A 14,747-nucleotide genomic window follows, 5' to 3' on the forward strand; every position below is an offset into this window, starting at 1 on the left:
CACAACTTCATAATACTGAGAGCTTGTTAAGAACATTAGAATCTGCTGAATTCAAAAGTTATTAAATAATTTTTATAATTAACTATTAGCCCAACTGAAACCACATACTTACCTAAAGTTACAGGCTCTAAAGCATCAATATATTTATTTTATGTTGAAATATCTGTCAAGACCATGTTTAAACCATGACCGAAGAATCCAGATATGTAAAACATTGATTCTAAACTACGAAATGCAGAGAACCAACAATGTACTTTTACAACTTTCATTATTATGATTTTATATAATGGGCTTGGCTGAAAACATGTGAAGGTCAGTCTTTGTGATGGGAATGCTGGAACAAAATCTGTGCATGTCTTTGTCATAATAAACAGTTACATTTAAGGTGTGGACTTGATAATTTAGTAGTTAATTATAAAATTGTTCAGAGAGTGCCTAAAATGAATAGTAGAGAGATAAAAATATAGGTTATTATTTTACAGAAATCGCGCACCCCCTTGACAAACTGAAAACTTAAATGACAAGTACTGAGTCTGCGATGATAACTGCAATTGGTACATTTCACTCAGATAAGACTGTCTATTCTAATTCATATTGTTATACATATAACTGTCCACCTGCTTAGCTAAGTGGTAATGTGTTTGCCTACAATGCAGCAGTCCCAGGATCAGTTCCCAGCCAGAGTGGAGATTTTCTCAGCTTGTGGACTGGGTGTTGTGTTGTCCTCATCATCATTTCATCATTACCAACATGCAACTCGGCCAATGTGGTGTCACCTGTAGTAAGACTTGCAACCCAGTGGCCAAACTTCCTCGGATGGAACATCCTGTCCAACAATGCCACACAATCATTTCATTTTTTAAAATGTGTAATTAAAACATTTCAACTCACACTACTGGCATGTTACTGTGTCACAATGTTAAAATCCCATATAACAGTAAAACGCAGTCACACTGACGGTGCAGGAATTGACTGTTCATATAAACTGCTATTCAGTCGATTGTGATTACGTCTGTACCTCAAGTGTGATTATGTCTTGTACTATTGTATGTGATACCAACTGTGTTAGCTGGAATGTTTTATTTTCACATATGACATCGGCACTGAAGTACTAGCCTAAGTGGCGTGCTTTCTATGCAACACATACAACAGACCAGTGTGGCAACATTTGCCATTGCAGATTTTTGATGACCAAATAGTCAACAGATGGTACTTGAAAATAACTTAACGTAAGACCGAAATTATGCAGCAGCATACAAATAAACCAAAAAGTTAACAGTTGCAGGTGGTATGGAGTTACTTAAGACATAAATGAAGTTCCACATTTTTAGGAATATTCAAAATGTTTGCCGAGAACTCAGGATTTTAAGTTAAAATAAAAAATAGGTGGAGGGGGAGGGGGGGGCATTGGTCGAGAGCTTTTACTTTTATTTTGCATCTTTCACTAAACACAGAGAAAGAGAACTGCATTGAACTTAAAAATGCCACTTGAAAAAAGTGCAATCTTTTGGCTCATATTCCACATTAAACCAAAGATGCAATATATAAAGTATTTAAAACAGAACAGAATGTAACATAGGGTAAACTCTACTGTTTGTTACTAATATGCATTCGTTGTCAGGAGAAACAGGAAATGAAACCAAAAGACATGTGGATGAATGTAAGGTAAGGAGCTTGGAGTATATTCTACTGAGCGAATTGCTTAATTGTCTGGGAAATTTGTGTGAAGTTCCTATGGGACCAAACTGCTGAGTTCATTGGTCCATAGGCTTACACACTACTTAATCTAACTTAAAGTAACTTATGCTAAGGACAACACACACACCCATGCCTGAATGTCTGGGATTTTACTTCTCTTATTTAAACTTTCTGCTGCAACTGGAAACTGCAGTACAGTAATTGGTTCATTCGAGGAAATGTTGGAACCAGACATGATAATGCACAGAGCAGAAGTTGTGTTCAGGCAGAGGATTTTCCCAATTCCAGTCATTTCCGATTTGCTGAAAGCTGAGTGAGCAATGGCCAATGGTGATCAGTTGCTGAAAGCTGTATGAGAAATGGCCAATTGTGGTTTCCAAATGTCAGAACCCTGTCACAGGAAATTCTTCCAACATCAAAATGAGCAAAAGCTGCAAAGTTAAATGTATATAGGCAAGCAATTTTCCCATCTAATGGAAACAAATGAACTTTTTGTAACTGGGAGCTGCCAAGAGAATTTAAATATATTCACACTCTGTTAGTAATTTGTTATGTACCTGTTTTAATTTTCGGATTTGATTTCAACGTTATTAGTGATGCAAGTATTAATTGTCTTGCAGAACATTTAAGTTATTTTTGATGGTTTGCTAAACAAATTTTGCTTTTCCAAATCTGATTCCTTCCCAAGTTTGGGTTCATTCGTCATATAAATTGGATTGTTCTTTACACTAATATGGACTAAAACATTTCATTCACAAGAAATATTTCGACTTCTGGGTGTTAGCTTCTCTAAGTCTCACACTATTTCACAATTACAACCCTTTATGTCTTAAATTTACAAAATGTCATTCTTTGGTAAATTATAGATTGGCAGCATACAGTGTTTTATCATACTACATTTTTCAAGTGTGAAGTGTGAGTATATTTTAAAAACAGTTTTTTTAATATAATTATCCACACCACTGATATCTTGTTTTCATTAAAACACACTAAAAAAGAACAGATAAGTTTAGATGACAAATTGTAAGAGTTATTTTGCTACAGTTCCTCTATAAAACTGACTGGCATCATACACAAATGCTGATTAAGCTCATCTTGAAATTATGGAGAATAACATCCCTAAACTTTTAATATCTAAAAACCATACATGAGAATGATGTGGAAACTGAAACTCCTGGTATGTACTCAGTGTTAGAAATTACATGTTTAGACTTGTGGATCCAGATTAATAAAAAACTACAAACACACATTATTAAATTACAACTTGAACAAAATATGCTACACTCATCCATAACTTAGCACAAGCTCAGAGACTGTTCACTGTGCTATGTCTGTTTTAATAGAATAGTTCATGTTCTGGTTACTCACTCTCTGTCTAGCTCAGGCTCTGTTCCCACTTATAAAGGAACTACGAAGGCATTGATCAATACAATAGACATATGTGAAAGATCTTCCAATATTCACATCATGACAGTGCATACATACAGAGAACATCAAAGTCTGTTAGAAATAATAGTAATAAAGTGAATGCTTATAGTAAAGCAAAAAACATAAAAATGAATCTACGAATCTCCATGTACCTTAAAAAAAAATAACCCTTTTCAACAAGGTACAACTTGTTAACAAAAATAAATGCATTGTCTTCTTATTGTTTCACAAGAATCCTAACGATTTGCTGCTTGACAACTCTTCTTAAAATGTCATCTTTTTCACATACTGTCTCAAAGAAATGTAACATAACCACATGCAAGAATAAAAGAGGTGCCCCATCATGCAGAATCTATTTGAGTGAATGTTTTTTTTATACATAGCTTTTCTAAATATGCCAATGTTTTAATCTGGTGTGTGTGTGTGTGTGTGTGTGTGTGTGTGTGTGTGTGTGTGTGTGTGTGTGTGTGTGTGTGTGTGTGCGCGCACGCGCACATGTTGCAGGAGTGGGTGGGGGATTTGAATCACACCAATCATTGTCAATCATGACATATGTTACCCCATAATGGACCTATTATATACGTCAAGATGTGCACACAGTTTTGGGCACTGTTCCGCCCAGTTAAAACTGTACTCTAGTTCTACGTGCTTTCTGTAGCTATTTTTTGCTCATTATTCAATGGAAACTCCACCCTGCAATGTCAACAATATAAGGAAAAGATAGGTTGCTACTCACCATAAAGATGATATGTTGAGCTGCGAACAGGCACAATGAAAAGACACTTACACATTAGCTTTTGACCAAAGCCTCCTTCAGAAAAGGAAACACACACACACACAAACACACACACAAACACAGTCATTGACACAAGCAAGCACACCTCTCTCTCTCTCTCTCTCTCTCTCTCTCTCTCACACACACACACACACACACACACACACACACACACACACACAAAAAAACTGCCATCTCCAGGAGCTTGGACCAGAATGAGATTCATTGTGCCTGTCTGCAACTCAAAGGGTCATCTTTACTGTGAGTTGCAATACATCTTTTCCTTATACTGTTTATGAGCATTATACATGTGCAAGCATGGAATTTGTGCCTTAAAACTTTGAAAAGCAGCTTAATTTGGAATTGTTAACATTGATAGTTGGAAGATAACAGGATTCTACACTGATGTCACATTTCCTGACTTGTACTCCACCATGTTGCACCAACAATGACATGATTTTGATGGACCTTTTATGTATCAGAGCATCTAAACATGAGATTTTCTTAGCACACAAATTAAAATATGTTACTTACCAAATATGGCACTTTAGCTCCAGAATAATGAAATCTAATGCAGAGTTAAAGGAAGTTTTGCACAGGATCAAACAACGAAACATACAGAATATGCACACAAGCAGTGTAAAAACCAATAGTAGTTGGAAACTCTTCACTGCTGCACATGCACATTAAAACCAGTTTGCAAACATTGCTGAATGCTTCTGATCATGGGTCAAACAAAGCCAATATCTTACTATACTGGATTCTTACATGCATCATGGTCATAACATTAATATACAGGCTGCTATCTAGTAACTGAATTCGGAAAGTTTAAAATCTGAAAAAATGTGCTTTATTTTTCTGTTCTTTTGAACTTTCATACACTTTGAAAAATGTAATGACAAAAGTGAGCACGAATGGGGTCAAATGAATATATATAAGTCATAAAACATTTTACTATGGTTCATACCTTGCTATTTACAAGGAAAATACAAAATATTACATCATTTTTTTTAAGTCGCTATATATACTCTACATAAATTCTTTGGTTGCCATAGTATTGTAACAAAGTAAAACTTTCCACATGATTATAAACACTATGATAAACTATACTGCGACATTTTGTAAATGACATCATGGTCCTGTTTTGATTGTAGAATTGTTATCTGTACACCCACTGCTGCAATTTTGGCTGTGTGGTAATTATCAAATGGAAATACTTTCAGCTTCTGTATATCCTGAAAAAGATGACAGACTCTCTCGAACCGCACGGACAAACGGAGCCCTGGGTATTATGAGTGAAGCTGAGCTCTGCAGGGCCTTTAGCTCTCTACAAGCTTTGTCGCAGTGTTTTTTCGTTCTCTTCCTGCTCATCCCAAGGGTTGAGCTTTTTCTACACTGCAGCGAGTGGCTGCTTCTGGAGAACCTTTGTTCACGTGGTTTTGTTACAGTTTCGGGACAGCTCTGTGATTGGCTATGAGTTACTGGTCCTCTACTACAGCTGGTCTGTGGTGTACTACTTCTATTGCCATCACATCTACTTGGCTGATTTTTTTTCTTCTCACCATCTTCGTGGGCTTTCACGCACAAAGCATATCCCTAGCTCACAGTTGGTGCCAAACTATCCATTCAGAAGCATCCACAACCAATTGTACATGTTACTAAATGGATAGTAAAAGAATAACAAAATCTGGCAACAAAGCTCTTGTGAGATAATGAACTTACAGAGCTCAACTCAGTGCTTAATACCAAGGTCTCCATTTTTTTTTTTAACAGACACAGAATTTTGAAACTGTTCCGAATTTGGAAAGTGTTTTCACTTGATAATGGTTGCCCCATGAACTGAATGCAATAGTGGATTGTACAAATAAATAATTTTACTGTCAAAAGACGACTATAATATTATTTAGAAAATTTTGCATGACTGAACTCCAACATCATATATTCCCAACTATTTGTGCTAAATAATTACAAATACATAAAAGTTTAGTGAATATGCTGACAGCGAGCACAGTAACTCACACACAGACATGTACATAAAATATTTGACACTATCACAAAAAAAATCATTACAATTCCATTAAACATGTCGTATGTACAGCACCACAAGGTTCAAGTAATTTCTCCGGAAGACGTTCACATGATAGTAATTCGGGAAACAATTACAATTAATAATCAGGCACTACCCAAATTTATTTTCCGCGCAGAGAGCAGCATGTTGCTCAATACAATCCTTCGCAATCAGTTCATCACATATTGGACAAATCTAAAAAAAAGATAGATAGAAGGAAAGAATAAATATTGCTTATGAAATTAATAAATCACTTGTATTACAGTAAAAAATAAAACAAATTCATATCAATATTAAGAGACATACACTTAAAACACTGAGAGGGTCTGCAATACAATATCGTTGTCCTAATTTCTAAATACAAAAACTGAGGACAGTTAGACTTGGTCTCAATTGGCCTAACTCATTTATTTGGCCTGCTTATAGTGTTTAAGAGGGGACATATGCACAACTGCAGTACTGAGGGGGGGGAAAAAAACCTTATAGCCCAAAGTTCTCAGGGCAATGTAACTACATTTCGCGCAGTTGTTGAGAAATGTTATATGCATACACATGTGTTCTGATGCTTACTGGCATTTTAGTTTTAATTATAAACAACTAAATTATTTTAACAAAGTGAGTACGAATGTCCCTTTTTTGAAAAATCTATCAGAAAGAAATTAAAGCATTTTTTGTACAATATTTGATACACCATTGTTACAAATATCTGTGGAACAGAATTTTGATACCTTCTTTTGCTGAATTTTTACAGCTCTCCAAACATGTATGCACACGCACTGTGTGTGTGTGTGTGTGTGTGTGTGTGTGTGTGTGTGTGTGTGCGTGCGCGCGCCCGGGAGAGGGGGGGGGGGGGGGGGGGGGGGGAAGCACAAATTTTAACGATTTTCTCTTACATAAATACCTCACTATTGTATTAAATAATCAGTGATTTGTAAGGAAAAGGTACATAAAGTTTCCAAAATGTAAGTTAAGGGAAACGTGAATTAAAGGTTGGATGGTGTTTGTAATCAGGCTTTACATTAAGTTGGTGAACTAGTGAAAACCATACGCATATTCCTCCTCTTCCTTAAGCGTTCTTTTCTTTGCTTGTCTTCTTTGGCTAATCTGATTTTAAAACAGAGTAGCAATGATATCAGCTGCAGCAATTCTCCTTGTATCAATATCTTTCAATGTCAACAGTATGAAAGCTCCTTGATCAAATCCTAGCCTCTGTAGAGTTCGCAGTCTGCCAAAATTACTAAAATGCAGCGATTACACTTTGCTGGAATGAGGCATGTTGCAGATTGTAATAACAGATCTATACACAGCTTTTGTAAACTTTACTCCTTTGCAACCACTTCTAAACAAGCAGGAATAAATAATATGAAGAAATACAGAACAAGAAAGGGGTGTGGCACCGTGTAACCCTTGGCAAATTATTATTTTTATCAAACTAAGGAGCGGCGTTGGATCATAATATTCAGGAATTGAAATTTTAATACTACGTAGTAAATGACGAACCAACAAAATTTTTTCACAAGATTTATTGCTATCATGTATGTTCTCCCTTAATGAATTTATCTATCTGCAGCATTTTATAACTTGAGGCAATGAGAATGATGAATTACAGACTTGCTGACATTACAATACTGTTAGTTAGAGCTCATTCCACTTGACTGTAATCCTTGGCTGACTATAAAATTTCTCTCATTAGCACACTTTATCAGTATACAAAAAACACGAACGACAGAAAATATGAGCTTCTGGTATTACGTTTGCTAATGTGTGGCCTATTGCAATGACCAAACTGAGAGAAATACAACATATTTTGCAAAATGATGAACTCTAGAGGCAGCTCTGAGTCCAGGCAAGACATGGGTGATGACGGAAGTAAGTTGTTGTGGTCTTCAGTCCTGAGACTGAAGCATCTCATTTCCTAATCTAATTCCCTCAGCATCACCTGACTTAATTCAACGAAATTCCATGATCCTCGTTTTGCTTATGTTGATGTTCATCTTATATCCTCCTTTTCAAGACACTGTCCATTCCGTTCAACTGCACTTCCAAGTCCTTTGCTGTCTCTGACAGAATTACAATGTCATCGGCGAACCTCAAAGCTTTTATTTCTTCTCCATGGATTTTAACACCTACTCCGAATTTTTCTTTTGCTTCCTTTACTGCTTGCTCAATATACAGATTGAATAACATCGGGGAGAGGCTATAACCCTGTCTCACTCCCTTCCCAACCACTGCTTCCCTTTCATGCCCCTCCACTCTTATAACTGCCATCTGGTTTCTGTACAAATTGTAAATAGGCCTTTGCTCCCTGTATTTTACCCCTGCCACCTTTAGAATTTGAAAGAGAGTATTCCAGTCATCACTGACAAAAGCTTTCTCTAAGTCTACAAATGCTAAAAACGTAGGTTTGCCTTTCCTTAATCTTTCTTCTAAGATAAGGCGTACGGTTAGTATTGCCTCACGTGTTCCAACATTTCTACTGATTTCATTTCAAACTGATCTTCCCCAAGGTCGACTTCTCCAGGTTTTCCATTCGTCTATAAAGAATTCGCGTTAGTATTTTGCAGCTGTGATTTATTAAACTGATAGTTCGGTAACTTTCACATCTGTCAACACCTGATTTCTTTGGGATTGGTATTATTACATTCTTCTTGAAGTCTGAGGGTATTTCGCCTGTCTCATACATCTTGCTCACCAGATGGTAGAGTTTTGTCATGACTGGCTCTCCCAAGGCCGTCAGTAGTTCTAATGGAATGTTGTCTACTCCCGGGGCCTTATTTCGACTCAGGTCTTTCACCGCTCTGTCAAACTCTTCATGCAGTATCGTATCTCCCATTTCATCTTCATCTACATCCTCTTCCATTTCCATAATATTGTCCTCAAGTACATCGCCCTTGTATAGACCCTCTAATACTCCTTCCACCTTTCTGCTTTCCCTTCTTTGCTTAGAACTGGGTTTCCATCTAAGCTCTTGATATTCATACAAGTGTTGCTCTTTTCTCCAAAGGTCTCTTTAATTTTCCTGTAGGCAGTATCTATCTTACCCCTTGTGAGATAAGCCTCTACATCCTTACATTTGTCCTCTAGCCATCCCTGCTTAGCAGTTTTGCACTTCCTGTCGATCTCATTTTTGAGACGTTTGTATTCCATTTTGCCTGCTTCATTTACTGCGTTTTTATATTTTCTCCTTTCATCAGTTAAATTCAATACTTGTTCTGTTACCCAAGGATTTCTACTAGGCCTCGTCTTTTTACCTACTTGATCGTCTGCTGCCTTCACTACTTCATCCCTCAGAGCTACCCATTCTTCTTCTACTGTATTTCTTTCTCCCATTCCTGTCAATTGTTCCCTTACGCTCTCCCTGAAACTCTCTGCAACCTCTGGTTTAGTCAGTTTATCTAGGTCCCGTCTCCTTAAATTCCCACCTTTTTGCAGTTTCTTCAGTTTTAATCTACAGTTCATAACCAATAGATTGTGGTCAGAGTCCACATCTGCCCCTGGAAATGTCTTACAATTTAAAACCTGGTTCCTAAATCTCTGTCTTACCATTATATAATCTAAATCTTACCATTATATAATTTATCTGATACCTTTTAGTATCTCCAGGGTTCTTCCATGTATACAACCTCCTTTCATGATTCTTGAACCAAGTGTTAGCTATGATTAATTTATGCTCTGTGCAAAATTCTACCAGACGGCTTCCTCTTTCATTTCTTACCCCCAATCCATACTCACCTACTATGTTTCCTTCTCTCCCTTTTCCTACTCTCGAATTCCAGTCACCCATGACTATTAAATTTTCGTCTCCCTTCACTACCTGAATAATTTCTTTTATCTCATCATACATTTCATCAATTTCTTCATCATCTGCATAGCTAGTTGGCATATAAACTTGTACTACTGTATTAGGCGTGGGCTTTGTGTCTATCTTGGCCACAATAATATGTTCACTATGCTGTTTGTAGTAGCTTACCCGCACTCCTATTTTTTTATTCATTATTAAACCTACTCTTACATTACCCCTATTTGATTTTGTATTTATAACCCTGTATTCACCTGACCAGAAGTCTTGTTCCTCCTGCCACCGAACTTCACTAATTCCCACTATATCTAACTTTAACTTATCCATTTCCCTTTTTAAATTTTCTAACCTACCTGCTCGATTAAGGGATCTGACATTCCATGCTCCTATCCGTAGAACGCCAGATGGAAGTGATGTGACATGTATATAAAACCCTCTGATGACAGAATAGCACTGCCTCAGACACCACCAAATTACTTTTGTGTTTATTAATTCAATTCCTCTTCAAATTTTGTCTACTGATAAGAAGAGCAGTAGACATTTCTCTGTGCATATCAATACCCGAGGAAATTTACTTGTATATGATCAGCAATACATAACGTCTCCTGCTGTTTGTCTAAGTTCATTGCTAAATTACTGCTGCCCTGTCTGTATAACTGTCATGTTATAACAAACTTGCTGTTTACTTTAATCTGGTATGCTCATCTTGATTCATAAAAAAATATTCATACTCAACATTCCCGAAAGAAAAGAGTTGTCAAATGAAATCAAACAACAAGTGCAGAAAAGGCAAAAGTTTCAAGGAAATTTTACTGGGAATTTGATAAAATATACGGCACTAAACAAAACTATCTGTTTAGGAGAACGTGTGTGATGGTCCAATGAAAATCTGATAAAAGGAATAACTGAAAACAATGTAAATATGAAGAACACACAGAACATTCTGTTGGGTAAATAATAGTTAGTAATTAAGAAAAGTTTGAAACATGCACATTTCTTTTGACATCCTAGATATTCTCAACAGAAAATGAGTTCACAGGACTGGTGATCAGTCCAGCACATTCATGTCCGTAAATAGGCTATCAAAGTGTTGGCACCATAATGGAGCAGTGGGGAGGGACAGTGCCTTGCTGAATTTATAGCAGCTATCGCTGACCTCTAAGAACTAATGTCAGACATACCAGGAAGGTGATTTTTGTCCCATATTAAATCTGAATATGAGAGCACCAACAGTCTGAACTTTGCCCTCCAACTGGCATGTACTTCCTACACTTACACCCATACTCTAAAAACCATTGTCAAGTGTATTTCATAGGGTACTTCCCATTGTACCACATACCAGGGGAATGATCACTTACGTGCACTTGTGTACACAGTGGTTAGTCTAATTTTATCTTCATGAGCTCTATGGGTGCAATATGTAGCAGGTTTTAGTGTATTAATAATCACCTACAGTCAATTCTTGAAACATTGTAAACAGGCTTTTACAAGATAGTTTGTGCCTACCAACGAAGTTTTTACATCTCCATGATGCTCTCCCAAGAGTCAAAAGAATCAGTGACTATTCAAGTGCCATTCTTTATCTGCTTTTAGTTTTATGTGGTACAGTCCCCAAACATTTGAGCAATATTCTAGCTTGGGTTGCACAGGTATTCATAAGGAATCTAATTCATAGACTTATTGTTATTTCCAAGTATTCTCCAAATGAACTGAAGTCTGCCACCTGCTTTATCAATGACAGAGCCTATGTAAAAATTTTTACTCCAAGATATATGTATAAGCTGATCATTCTAACTGCAACTCACTGATTGGTAGCTGCACCGTACTAAACTTTTTTCTTTTATAAAATGCAAAATTTTACATTTCTATACATTTGAAGCAAGCCGCCAATCTTTGCACCACTTTCAAAACTTATCGGGATCTGACTGAATACCTGTGCAGCTTTTTTCAAACATTACCTGCAATGCTGTTAATATATAAGGGGCAATCGGAAAGTTTCGATCTGAGGACACTGCTGCAGCATATATGCAACATAGCAAGACCCCAATGCGGTTATATACACACCGACTTGTAGGCAAGGGATTTGAGTGGCATTTGTGTCTTTCCGATGTACATGCGGTGAATGCGGAAACGTTAATTATAGCAATATTATCACCAAATGTGTCCAAACAGGACTAATGTGCTGTTATTCTTTTCTTGTCTGCTGAAGACCAAACACTGGTAGTCACCCATCAAAGAATGAAGAATGTGCAGAGGGCAGCATGTCTATTGAAAACCAGTGTTGTAGAATGGTGTGCCAAGCTCCATGTTGGTCATGATTTGACACGAGATGTCAATCAATCTGCCAGTCAAGCCCCCCATATGGAAAATGTCAAGTTGGAGATACTGTAGCACCTGCTGTATAGTCCTGACCTTGTGGTTATCAAGTTTTCTGTCCCTTAAAAAAGGCCTTGAAGGGTTGATGATTCTTGTTGGATGAGGATTTTCAGCAGGAAGTTACAGACTTCTTTGCGCAGCTGAACATGTTTTGCCAAATGGGTATCTTCAGCTTGTTGAGTTGGTGAGATGATTGCTTCAATAATCACACTGATTTTGCCTGACTGGTATACGAATTTTGGACTGTACAACAGGAGGATAGTCCCGTCAAATATTGCAGAACACTGGCAGTATCTTATGGATAAGGGCTGCGACAGAATTTGAAGACTGTTTTTAACTTTTCTGCATCAAATGGAGAGCAAGCAGCTACTGTAGCACTGTCTTATCTTCAATTTAAAAATAAATGGTTCATTTGGATTGCCGTCCATGATCCATGGAGAGTAATAATAAACGTCTGATATATAGTAGCCAAAGAAATGGCAACCATCTGGAAGTTTCCACCCAGAACGACTTAAAATGGAACTGACTGAAAATTAAGTTGTGATAGGAAGAGAAAATTCACTCATTGATTCTGAATCAGATTTGGAAGGTGGACCTGACAAGAAACTGCAGTGAACTTACCAAACATTAGAGAAGAATTGAAGATTTCTCAATTTTTTGCCGAAGAAGATAATGATTTGAAGCTAAATAACTTAGCAGTAAATGCAACAACTCACTGAATAGTAGGGGCACTGAGTCATCAACATGTACACAAAAAAGATTGAAAATTCACTATCAGACAAATCCCCTTTCAAGCTACAGTCCACACACACACACATGCATCTATATTGAGCCAAGTGAATACACAATGCTGGGACTGCAGTTCTGAATATAGACTGGGGGTAGAGGGGTTGTGCCAGGTGGACTGGGTGAGGAGAGAAGGGTGGTGGTCAGCAGGAGGGAAGTTTGGGGGGAGGGTAATTGGCAGCTCGGAAGGAGAGGAAGCAAGTACATGGGATAATATTAATACGAGAGGGAGGACAGCAGGTGGATAGGATATGTGTGTGGAGCAGCAGCAGGTGCACTATGTAGAAATTCAGGAAGGAGACACAGCATGTGTATGGGACAGAAATGTGGGAGGCAGACGCAACAGACGCAAAGGATAGGAATGCAACACACGGGTACTGCCACCGATCAGTTTGAGCAGTGAACAGTGAACTGAGGTGGAAGAGTGGATTTGGAGGATGAGGTGCAGTCTGAGTTAAGTTGGGGTTCTGAGACAGTTGTTTAGTGGAGACCAAGGTCAGATGGATTACAGAAACAACGGATGCATTGCAGGGACAGCTCCCCTCTAAGTAGTACAGAAAATCTGGTGCTGGGGAGAAGAATTTCTATGGCACAGCCTGCAAAGCAGCCATTTTAATCAGCACATTGTGCTCAGCAGCGTATTCTCTCAATGGGTGGTCAACTCTGCTCTTGGCCAAGTTGGCTGTGGCCATTGATTCAGGCTAACAGTTGGTTGACGACCACATCTACATAAAATGCTGAGCAGAAATTGCAGCAGAGCTAGTATGTGACATGGCTGCATTCACATGCGGGCCTGCCTCTGAAGGGATAGAGTAAACCTGTGACAGGATTGAAGCAGGATGTGATGGGTGGGTAAATCAGACATATCTTGCACTCAGGTTGTTCTTCCACAGGAATATGATGCGTGTGGCAAGATGTTGGGGATGAGTGCAGCATAGGAATGGAACGGAATATTGTGTAGATTGGGCGGGCGGCAGAACACTTTAGAAGAGAATTGTGAGTGAGAAATTTCTCATTTCTGGGCACAATGATAGATAGTCAAAGCCCTGGTGAAGGACATGATTAAGTTGTTCCACTCCGGAATGATACTAGGTGATGGAGGAGGGGTCGCCTCGTTTCACCAGGTTCTTGATGGTGGAAGAATGAAAAAGGGGGGGGGGGGGGGACATATGAGGATAGGGTGGGAGAACTATGCAACTTAGATTTGGTGGATAGTGCCTGTTTGTGAAGGCCTTAGTGAGACCTGCAGCATACTGGGCAAGGGAAATATCATCACTGGAGAAGTCCTAGCCACCAGTTTCCAGACTATATGGGATTGATTTTTTGGTCTGGAAGGGATGACAGCTGCCAAAATGCAGGTACTGTTGATGTTTAGTGGACCTGATATAGATAGAAGTATGGATGGTGCCATCATGAGCTGGAGATCAACATCAAGGAAGATGGCACACTGGGGTGTGTGTTTGCACTGGGGTCCATATCAGCGAAGTATCTTCAGTGAAAATGAAACAAACATGGTGTTTGGGGTTTTATAAACCTAAGAAGATAGTGCATACGAGGGAGCCATGCAGGTGCCCAAGGCTGTGTTGCGGGTTTGTATGTATATTTTCCCCTCAAAAGAAAAGTAGTTACTTGTGAGTATGCAATTGGCTGGATGTATTCGGAATGAAGTGGTAGTTTTGGAATTTGGAGGAGGGAGATGTTGCACAGGAATTTAGCAACAACAATGATGAGTAGGGGCCTAGGTGGTACTAGGGTGGGCATGGTTTGAAAGTCAATGACGAAAATGTTTGTATTTCTAATATGAGAGGTTAGGCTAC

The 14,747-nt window shown here is 38.2% G+C and overlaps 1 protein-coding gene across 2 annotated transcripts in view; it reads right to left on the reverse strand.

The window, feature by feature from the left end:
• Positions 1-4,728: 4,728 nt before the first annotated feature.
• Positions 4,729-14,747, reverse strand: part of LOC126465022 (uncharacterized) — a 142,256-nt gene continuing 132,237 nt past the window's right edge. For both annotated transcript variants that reach the window (XM_050096275.1, XM_050096277.1), the window contains one exon: positions 4,729-6,164. In XM_050096275.1, the coding sequence (XP_049952232.1) occupies positions 6,081-6,164 (84 nt within the window). In that variant the 3' untranslated portion in view covers positions 4,729-6,080. The remainder of the gene's footprint in view (positions 6,165-14,747) is intronic.

This window comes from Schistocerca serialis, chromosome 1 (genome assembly GCF_023864345.2).
Source record: "Schistocerca serialis cubense isolate TAMUIC-IGC-003099 chromosome 1, iqSchSeri2.2, whole genome shotgun sequence".
In the NCBI taxonomy this organism is placed as follows: Eukaryota; Metazoa; Arthropoda; class Insecta; order Orthoptera; family Acrididae; genus Schistocerca; species Schistocerca serialis.